The following is an 11486-nucleotide window of genomic DNA, read 5'->3' on the forward strand; positions in this document are numbered from 1 at the left end:
ATAGATTATAAACATTGTAACACAAATCTTGAGGCAACAAAGCAATTATTTTTTACCAAAATATCAAAGTAATTTATGTGATCTTAATTTCCATTGGAAGTCTGCCCAATTCAGACTTAAGAATCAGTCCAGGGTCTGATCATTCTAATTTATAAAGACATTAAAATACCAAAGCTGAATTTTCTTCAATTCCACCAAAAGATCAAGACTCCAAAATGTGATAAATATGTTAATTTTGATTTCAAAAAAGCATCAAAAAGTTTAAAATTATTATTATTTTTTTAAATTCAGTTTCATTTTCTTTTATAGTGTCAGCAATTGGTGTAAACACAGATTTTGGGCTAAGTATTTTAAATAAAAGTTTAAAATTCCCAAAGAACAAAAATAAAGACCTAAATATTTTAGGTGAGAAACAAACTCTATTTCGTTATTGTTAATGAAGAATTAAAAATAAAATCAAAACTAACTTTAAAATCAAATTAATTTTTAAATTTACATTATTTGTGTGTGGTGGTGTCAGAACATTTTGCTTTTAATATATACTATATACAGATAAAAATTACTAAAAATAATATAAAAACTAAAAATAAATCTGTATTCTGTATATAACTGAAGATTATTATTCAAAAATCAAACTTAAAGAATAGTTGTTACGGAAGCAAAAAACAAATAGCCATCTCTTCAACTCCAAGTCTGAATCAAAAGTGAAGTCTTTTTGTCTCCTATCTCTACACAAATACCTTCCATCCCCTTTCTTAACCCTTTCCATGAATTCGTGCAGAGTCCACAGAGGAAGTTAACAGATGGTCCTTTTGAGTGAAGGATTGTAGAGCTCTGTCACTTATTCTGGTCACTTAACTCTCATCTCTTCTTTCAAGGATGAATGATGTCAAAACGAAAGACAAAATTCATCTCTCAGAGACAGCGGTGATTCTGGTCACTTTTAACAATCTCATCTTTGTTGATGATGTCACGATTCTACTAGGTTGATTATACATGTTCGGGTTTTCTGTGTGTGCAACACTGTATAAAATTTTAACCAACGAAATAGTAAAATTTTTGAAAATGCAGAGTATGTAATTATAGATCACATAGTAAGGAAAGCACACATTCAAATAAAGCACATAATTTTGATGCAGTTATGTTTTTTGTTCTATAACGTTTTTACAGATTGTAATATCAATTTGTCTCTTAACAAATAAAAATTTTAAGAACCTAAGTTAGAAAAGTGTGCATACTTAGATATTTTTCAAAATATTACCATCTTATTTCTTCTTAACTATCTAAGTAAGATTAACATCGTAATTGATGTAGGATAATTAAATAAAAAAAAAAAAAAAACAGGAATCAGTGACTTTCCAAGTAGGCACTGGAAAAAAATCAGAAGCATTTTCTCTCACAAAATATTCTTTCCTGAGATAGGGAACATTCTCTAATACAATTGTACAGCATGAGTAGCATCCAGTCATCCATATTGGATATAACGAAATCAAGGCAAAAGACGAAAGACGGGTCGAAAGACAACTATCCACTTGTCTCCGAGAAACGAGAGAATCTTGAGAGAAAAAGTTGTCCAGAATCGCGTTTGGAGTGATGCGATGATCTCTTGAGACATAAACAAATGATTAGCCAATCATCAACTGGCTTGTGAGAGATGAGAGATGATGACCAGAATACGACTCGTAATGTAACCTACTTACACACTGTTTCTTGTAAAGTGTTGGTTTCAGTTTCAGTGGGGACAGAACATTTTGTTTTTAATATATACACAGATTCAGGAATCAGAAGCAATAATGAAAATAGGTACAATTCATATTGCAATATAAAAGGAATATAATACAGAATATATTTATCATATATACATATATATACACACACACACCTACTAATTTGAATATATATCCTTAAGAATTTCAGTTTAATAATGTTTAATTAGAAAGAATTTCTATTATCATTTGTAATTTATTGGAAGAATAAGTAATTGGATAATTTAAAGATTTCAATATTTTATTAAATTAATATACTAAAAATGTTTTAATAGATATTTGAAACTGTGAATTAATTCACTTTTACTTACCAGCAATACTTCCTTTATTATTTCTATGAACATCTTTAAATTGCTGATTCAAATCTTCACTGACTTTAATATCTTGAAACATTCTTGCTAATTTATTGACATAATCTGCAGGCATGCCAACATCCTATTTATTAAACGATTAAATTAGATTTAAGAAAATGTAAAATTGATAATAAAATAACAATGATTTTTCAATATAATTAAAATATATCTAATTCTTGATGATTAAAATATTAATAACTAAATAGCTGGATAATAAGTGTTATATTTTTAAGATAAATTTCATATAATATGTTAATAGTTTCAAAATTTCATTAAAACTATTTACTTCATGATATATTTCATTACTATATATCCACTGGACAGATATAATTAAGTTTTCCTATTCAACATTATTTAGAGTGGAATTTAATGAACAGATTATGGTAAAAATTTGAAAAATGCATGAGCACCCACAGCCAGAAAAAATTCTCTAATGATTTAACTAATTAGTTGTGAAAATGTTAGACAAAATTTAGAAAATTTTAGCACTGCTCTATATTCTCAAAATATACTAAATACAAAAATAAATCTCAATATTTTACTGTAACATAAAAGTTCTGTTAAACTATGCTGCTATGGAAAACAACACAACTACAAAAATTTATCTTTTTAATTATGCAATTTTAATGTTTGTTTAATAATTATTTTTATTATAAATTAAATGAAAATTTTTGCTATTTCTTAAAATAATAAAATTCTTCACAGTGTCACTAATAATTTTGAGAAAAATGTCATCACTTATCAATGAAACATATTACATTATTATTATTTCACATTACATTAGGATATTTTAAATTCAGTATGTTAGAGTGGACTTAATTTTATAATATCACTGAATCACACGAGATTGAGTGATGCAGTTAAAGAAAATTAACTGCATGATGGGATTGCACATGCATTCCCATCATCCATAGCCATATTGCTTTATTTAGTTGAAATAGAAAATTTTTTCTTTAATATTTAGTTTTATTAAGTAAGATTGGATGTGGATAAATGAACTGGAGAAAGCTGAGCAGTGTGTTATGTGACAAGAAAGTTAGCTGCAATCTGAAAGGAAAATTGTGTAAATCAGTTGTTAGATCTGCAATGTTATATGGAGATGAGACATGGGCAATAACAAGAGCCCAGAAAAGAAAGATGGAGATGGCGGAGATGAGAATGTTGAGATGGATGTGTGGAATGTCAAGGAAAGACAGAATAAAGAATGCTTTTATTAGAGGTTCTGTTTAGGTAGGCCCCTTGAACAAAAAGATGCAAGAATGTAAGTTAAGGTGGTTTGACCACGTAGAGCAAAGAAGTGACAATTATGTTGGAAAGATGATTGGAAAACTGGTAGTAAAAGGAAAGAGGAAAAGAGAAAGACCAAAGATGCATTGAAAAGATAAGGTGAAAGAATACTTGAATCAGAGGGAACTTAAGAGAGAAGCCCTTGATAGGGAGAAATGAAAAAAATGTATTAGAGAAGAAAACGCTGACCCCATATAAACATAGGAAAAGGCAAAGATAAAGAAGAAGATTAAGTAAGCTGAAATATTTTTTTACTTTAAAATATGCATCTGTTACAATATTTCAGAACTGAAGGAAAATCTTTATTATTAAAAAAAATAAATAATGACTAAATTATTTACAGACATATATAATTCATTAGAACTTTCCTGAATAACATTGAATATTGAGATTAAAATTAGTTTTGTAATAAAAATTGCAAAAAATAATAATTTATCAAAATAACTTTTTACAGTTTAAGTGGTAACAGATCTAAAATTTAACAAAAGGAGTGGAGAATAACTGAGGGAGGTCAGAAATATTTTTAGAAAAAAATGATGTGAATTCAAAGGTTTCAGTTTCAGATCATAAAATTGTAATTTCTTAAATAATTATTCTCTTTTGAATGCAAATTAATTTGACTAAATTATGAGAATGTTTGAATAGGAGAAAGTTTAATTATTTTTTGAAGTTAAAATTGTAAGAAAAACCTTTTTTAAAAATTTTTGTCAAAGCAGAAAACTTTAATATCAGATACTTTCAGTGTTAAGCCCACATCACCTAAATCCACAATGAAATTGTAAAACTGACAAAATTTTCAGTTTCGGAATGTTCAGTTTGACAGAAACAATACTGAAAGCACAGTTAAAAATAATTTAACTTTTCCATTTTTATTCCACTTTTCTGTTGTACTGCAACCAATAAAAATAGATAGATTAGTGATGCACAGTCACATGTAATTTGATTGTCATAATGGTGAAAGTATATCAAAGAGAATGAGAATCAATTTAGAACTATTTATCAAAGAAGTTAAAAAGTATATAGGTTTACATTACAAAAAATGTAAAGAATTTAAAGATACATCATTAAATGGACAACAATTAGCATTAAATTTGAAATGAATGATAGGAAAGTTTTGATATACTGTACTAAGATCCTAAAGTGGAATCATTTAATTATTAAATATTTTAAGTAGGAAATGAAACAGAACAGAAATGGAAAGTGCAGGGGGATTACAGAACTGATCAATTAGTAGTACATTTCCACATAATATTCATTTCAGCCAAGTTAAAACGTAAACATAACTGAAACAAAAACTTGTATGTTTCAGTTCTGTTTCTGAGTTTCTGTTTTCAGAAAAATGTGGAATCCAGGCTTTACAATCTTTAACTGATATAATTTAGGACTACTTTAAATGCATTAAGTCAGATTTAAGTTCTTGCATGTAGCATCTAGCACTTGTGTCAAAATGATATCATTTTGCCACATCCTCATATGTTAGCGTTATGAGAACAGAAGATACTAAATACATTAGTTTTCACAATACAATGTTTCGTTTATTATTGTGTTCTTTTTGGTTAGTTGGTAGGAACAACAAGAGTTATACCATTTCTTTTTTGCTTGAAAGGTTACAAATCTAAACTGCTTCAACATTGGCAGGTCTAAAACTTAACAACAAATACTATAGATAACTATCTACATCATTTACTAACAAAACACTGATCATATGAAATGATATACAGGTATACCTCACCTTACGTCGGTAATTGGTTCTAGGAGAGGCAACTTAAGTTGAAAAATGATGTAAGTCAAATTTACTTGTCACTAGGCTAAACCACAAATAATCATTCCCAGTTCTGTATTTTATTTATACTGTAAATGCATTTTTAATATAGTACAGAAAAAGTAATCTAAATTTACGAATTCAGGTATGTACAGTACATACTTGTAAATGTACATGTTTACAATTTGGCGATGTTTACAGTACATCGCAGACTCTTTATTTGTGAATGTGGTTTGCTCTAACAAGGAGACTCTACGGCTTTGGGGAAATGAATTTTGATGATCTTTGGTGTAGAGGTAGTACACCATGTGAGTGTACTACCTGTAGAATACTGAAGTGCAACACTCAAATATAATCAAGAAAAACAAATTTTAAGTTTTTAGCACTTTATAAGTTATGCGTGCTTCTGCTTGAGCATCTTGTGGCTGAGTGGTAATGCTCCTGACTTGTAAATAAATAAATACATTATAAGTATTTATGAATAAAAAAAAGGAAAACAGCATACACAAGGGAATCGAACCCGAGCACTCAAGCATACAAATCAGGAGCATTACTACTCAGCCACAGGACGCTCAAGCGGAAGCACACACGTATTTGCACAATTATATTTGAGTGTTGCACTTTAGTATTTTACAGGTAGTACACTCACATGGTGTACTATCTCTACATCAAAGATCATCAAAATCCATTTCCCCAAAGCAGTAGGGTCTCCTTTTAAGACATTATAAAATATGATGATTTTGTAACATTAAATAACAAGTACAGTTATTAAAATTATCTTCCAACAGTTCTACTATTGGAAGATAATTTTAATAACTAATTTATAAATAATAATTAAATAATAATTTAATAATAAACTAATTTATATTAAATTTACCAATATCAAGTGGCGCTGACAATGACGCCAAATGGTAGATATTGGAACTACTGTGGAAAACATCAATATTGAGCACTTAAAAACCACTAAATAAGACAACAACACAATCACAGATGTTTTCATGTTTTGTTCTCTAGGATTTATGATGATTATATTAACATTTACTGTAAATGTGCATATTTTAATATGATTTTATGTGCTTTAACGCTTTTCTAGTGATATTATGACTTCAATATTTGTGGTAGATGGATGTAAAGTCAAATAAAATGACTTAAACTTGATTTTTATTTTTCCATATATTTTTTTGACAAACGACATATAATCAAGAACGATGTAACTCAAGGTCAGGCCCGCCGTAAGTGGGCGTGCAAGGCGTGCACCGCACACGGGCAGCACGTCCAGGGGGCGGCAAATCGAGCGATCATTCACGTAATACCGTGTTTCCCCGAAAATAAGACAGTGTCTTATATTAATTTTTGCTCTGAAAAATGCGCTAGGCCTTATTTTCAGGAAATGTCTTATTTTTTCCAGGAAGAAGAATTCACATTTATTATTGAACAAAAAAATTCCCAAGTCGAACTTAGACGAGAGTGACGTATATCCGGCGTGTCGAACTGTCGCCTTTTTATAGCGTCAACATCGGACTCGATGACCAATTAGTGCTTACCGAACCTTAGCACTATGCAAATGTCATGTGGCGTGATTCCTGGCCGACCAATTACCCATCACCAGCCGTAACGTTATGCAAATCTGTGATTTCCAAGCCATAGTCTTATGCAAATCATGCCATGTGGCGTAATTGTCTGCTGACCAATCAGTGGCTGTACTTTCAAAAAGCCAAAGGCCACTTTCAACCATCTGTCGATGACCGTTACGACTAAAAAAAACTTCGCTAGGTCTTACTTTTAGGGGAGGTCTTATATTTCGCAATTCAGCAAAATCTGTGCTAGGTCTTATTTTCTGCCGATGTCTTATTTTCGGGGAAACACGGTAATTAGTCATTGTCATAATACCCACTCTACTTATAGCATAAGAAATGTCTTCGCATGGAGAAAAAAATCTGACTGGCACGCAATTACTATAATCTTATTTATATTATAGTGTTAACAGCGCCTGTATTGGCATTTATCAGAATTAAGATGCAATGTGAAACGTCTGTCGGCAGGTTGAACCATCTGGCAGGCACCCGAAAGCCAAGTACCAATAGTCGTGCTGTATGACAGAAGTTGACAGGTTTGGTGAAAATAGGGAATCCCTACAGAGCTTCCTTCTCAATTTGTACTTGTACGTATTCGAACAGTTCTATTGCATATCAAATTGCAATTATTTTGTTAATAATTCTTCTGACATGGGTCGAAGTATAATTAATGATATTTTAACTTGGTTAGGATTTAAATCTGAAGCTTAAAGACGATTTAAGTAATGAAACAGACATTGACAATATCGATTTGTTTAATGAAATCAATACTTCAAAGTTGCATTTTCCAGAAAACCAGTCTAATGATCCACAAACCCCATTACAATATCTTTTTACTAATGACTTAATTTCAACAGTTCCAAACACAGCAATAGCACTAAGAATATTACTTACATTGCCGGTTTCAGTTGCATTTGGTGAAAGGTCCTTTTCAAAGTTAAAAATTATAAAAAACTATTTAATTAATTAATTAATTTAGGATCAACAATGCACCAGCAAAGACAGTAATTTAGTTTATAGCTATAGTTTCAATTGAACATGAAATCTTAGACAGCTTGGATACAAGAAAATTGATAGCAGATTTCGCAAACATGAAGGCAAGAAGAGTTCAATTTCTGTAGATAAATATTTATATGGTTTTACACTTAAGTAAATAAAAATAACTTAGAAATAATAAATAGTTCTTTTTGTAAAGTATTTCTTTTCTTTTTTCACACCTTTATGAGACAACACTAAAGAGCCTTTCTGGCAAGCTCAGCGCAGGTAGTCGTAGTTAAACAGGGGCGGCACAATCGGTATTGCACACGGGCGTTCAAACAGCTAGCGGCGCCCCTGCTCAAGGTATACATGTATTGGTAAGACACAAATTATAGTTTATGCCTTACCAATGAGGAACAGTGCCAAACTTACAGAAAACAAAAATGGATGGTCATTAATTAACACAGCCTACAGATAGTGTGTTTGAATTACTACCAGAAAATTATGCTTCAAACCTAATGAAAAACTATAGTAGGTCCTTTTAAATTTTGGCACATGTATGCAAGATTTTGTTAGTCAAACAGATAGTTTTATTTACAAAAATAATTTGACAATGTCTAGTGGGAGTCAATCCTGAATTATATGCTCCAAGAATATGTTGAAGATAATCTTATGTAAAACAATGTTACAATTTTGGCTATCAGTTGAAAAGTGATTGAATACAACAAAAGATATTGATTTTAGTTGAATACATTAGTATTCTTAGACAGCTATGTTTCCTTCACTATTATTTTTATTCTTAATCAACAGTCTACTAATAGGAAAAACTGAAATTTAAGTACCCTTTCAGTACATTTTAGGTATTTATCAAAAAATTTTGAGTATCATTGGAGCCAATTCACAAATCCTTATAGTAAAAATTTTGTTTAAACTTTGTGGATTACAATATATAGAATGTTATATGTTGGTTGTTATATTTTAATCCAAATAACTGGTTCAGAAAAAAATTAAACAACTATATTTTGTGAATAAGATTCATAATTCTTTCTTTAAACAAACAGTTATGCATGTTTGAATAATTTAATCATAAGTTAAGGTACTAACCATAAATTTCCAGTCATTCATAATAAATATTCGATTTATTTATTCAAAAATATTGAGTGTTAAAAATTTTCTGAATTTTTTGAACTGGAACTTTCAGTAGATAAGAAAGTTATAGAAAATTTTAGATTAAATTTTCACAAATTTATATTTAGAAGATTTAGAAAAACTTACTCTTAACCATTCTACCATATTTTCTTCTTTTTCACTATCAGCTGATGAATCTAGAATCAGACGTCTTGTTAAGTGTGCTTTATGATACCTCATAAAAACATCTTTATTCTGTACATATTTGAGTACAAGCAACTAGAAAAAAAACACATTACATGATTTACTTCAAAATCATAACATATATATTAAATAATTATATTAGTAGTTGCATCAAATCAATGAACAATATCTATCATCTTTTTAATAACATAATTACAGTATACATTGAAAATCAAATATTTTCAGAAACTAAACTTTCTTTCTTCAGATACAAATTAAGAGAATTCAAAACTTAAAATTATCATAAAAATATTAATCAATAAAATGATATAATAACTACATCAATTAACTAGTATTAGTTTTAATAATAATGTATACAATTAAATAAAAAATAACTTGTATTTATTGTGTACTTGTTCAGTTCCTCCTCAGTTCACTTACTGTGTTATTCTACACACCTAAATTATAAAAATGAATAAACTACATTATGAAAACTAAGTTTTTTTAAACCCCACACTTTTAAAAATCCTGCACTGAACATGTAATGACAACCATAAATTAAACACACATTTTTAAAAACTTATCATAATTAGTATTCAGTAATCACAGTACTGTAAACATTATAGTATTTTTCCATATTTATACACATTAAACCAAGTATAAGGGACACTGTATTTCTATAGTCCTTACAAAGCAAATTTCTTTTAAGGCAACTATCTCTTCAGATAATCTTGTTTTTTTTTTTTTTTTTGACAATTTTTGATAATCAGCTTACAGTTTAAAGTAATTTCATTGTTCACTGTGTCCTTCAGAGAAAAATAAATTATTTATACTTTATTATGTGCAACATATTAAAATTTAACAATAACTAAAAAATTATTTTAAATTAATTAATAAAAATGAACTTATAATAAGTTTATTTTCATTTTTAAACTTACTACTTCTTTTAATTTTCCTTCGATTTCATCTGATGTAAGTTTTCTACTTAAAGGTGTCTTCCTGAGTAACATATCACAATAATTTGCCAATAATTCTGGACATCGAGATTCTGGTTGGGTTTTGTTTCCAACTCTGTGAAATAAAATATAATTGAAAATATAAAATACTAATATTAAAAAATGTATTTCATAGGTTTTATTTACAAAAACTATTCAGTTATTCAATGAAGTTATTCTATTTTATATATACTACTACTAATTACTAATGTATAGTATATGCTTTAAATAATAGAAATTTTATATACAGTCAAACAGAAATTTAGTGCCACCACTTATTCATCATTAAATATGACAATAAATCAAGTGTGGCATTAAATTGAGGCATACCATCCCATCTTCAGATCACAATAAAAATGTTACATTATTCACATAAGTAAAATGTTCAATGTTATTTTTAGTTTTATGTAATATACAATGTTAACAAGTAATGACTGTTAATCTTCTGTTAATTTTTTAAAATGTTTTGATTTTTCATACAATTTTCATAATATGAATTTTAAATCCATTTGAATGATTTATTCTAGTTTGAACATAAATCTAAAAATGCTTTAAATACTAAAAGAAAACCCTTTTATACTGTATATAGCAATTTGATTTAAAATAACTAGTGAGTTGTACTTTTCAGAAAAAAACAATGATAAAGTGCTACTACAAATATAACTGTGGCAGAGTCTATCACAACATAATACTCACAAGGCATTGTAAATGACAAGGTAGATAATAGATTTGTGATTTGTAAAAGAACACTCTAAAATATAAATGGTGGTGGATTCATCCAGCTTAGTATTATTAAAAAAATTAATCATTTTGCTATTTATTTTGCTTCTTAATTTGATGTAAAATACATATAAATACATAAAATGATTAATTCCAATTATTATTTTAATAATAAGAGAAACAATCAGTTTCCTATCCCATTTTATTATTTCTTGTTTCCATTCATAATTTTTACTCCAATACTGTATCTTTATATTCAGAATAAATTTTTGTCAGAGGATACCATTGAAATACTTTAGTTAACTTAACGCCCATTGACGAGATAACTCGTCAAGGTTACATAGAGTTACGTAAAATTCGGTAGTTAAGGCCACTTTTGACAAAAAATTTTTTTTTGAATTTTTGGAATGTTTTTTAGGTCCCCAAATTTTTCAAAATTTTTTGTCCATGCGAAAAAATTTTATCGCGATTTTAATGAGCCTTTGATAAGGCTCGATTAAGGCTTAATTGTTTTTAATGGGAGTTTTTTATCAAATTTATTTCATGGTTCCTAAGTTGTAGCGCACGGATTTGACTTCGGTAAAGTTATTTAAAGCTGCTTTCTGATGTCAAAAACGACTTCCGATAGTTTTTTAATTTTTTTAATTAATAGATTTTATTATATAGAAGTTTAATTAATTAGGGGGGGTCGGAAATCGCAATAAAAATTATAATTTTTTTAAAATATGACTACCAAGTCT

At 28.6% G+C, this 11486-nt stretch overlaps 1 protein-coding gene across 1 annotated transcript in view; it reads right to left on the reverse strand.

The window, feature by feature from the left end:
• LOC111638937 (cullin-5-like) overlaps positions 1 to 11486 on the reverse strand; it is a 39371-nt gene that overhangs the window by 23991 nt on the left and 3894 nt on the right. The window contains exons 3-5 of the mRNA XM_023384721.1: positions 9970 to 10102; positions 8996 to 9127; positions 2078 to 2201 (exon numbers count right to left, since the gene is read on the reverse strand). Coding sequence (XP_023240489.1) covers positions 2078 to 2201; positions 8996 to 9127; positions 9970 to 10041 — 328 coding nt within the window. The 5' untranslated portion in view covers positions 10042 to 10102. The remainder of the gene's footprint in view (positions 1 to 2077; positions 2202 to 8995; positions 9128 to 9969; positions 10103 to 11486) is intronic.

This window comes from Centruroides sculpturatus, unplaced genomic scaffold (assembly GCF_000671375.1).
Source record: "Centruroides sculpturatus isolate CEXI.00-Female unplaced genomic scaffold, Cexi_2.0 scaffold1224, whole genome shotgun sequence".
NCBI lineage: Eukaryota > Metazoa > Arthropoda > Arachnida > Scorpiones > Buthidae > Centruroides > Centruroides sculpturatus.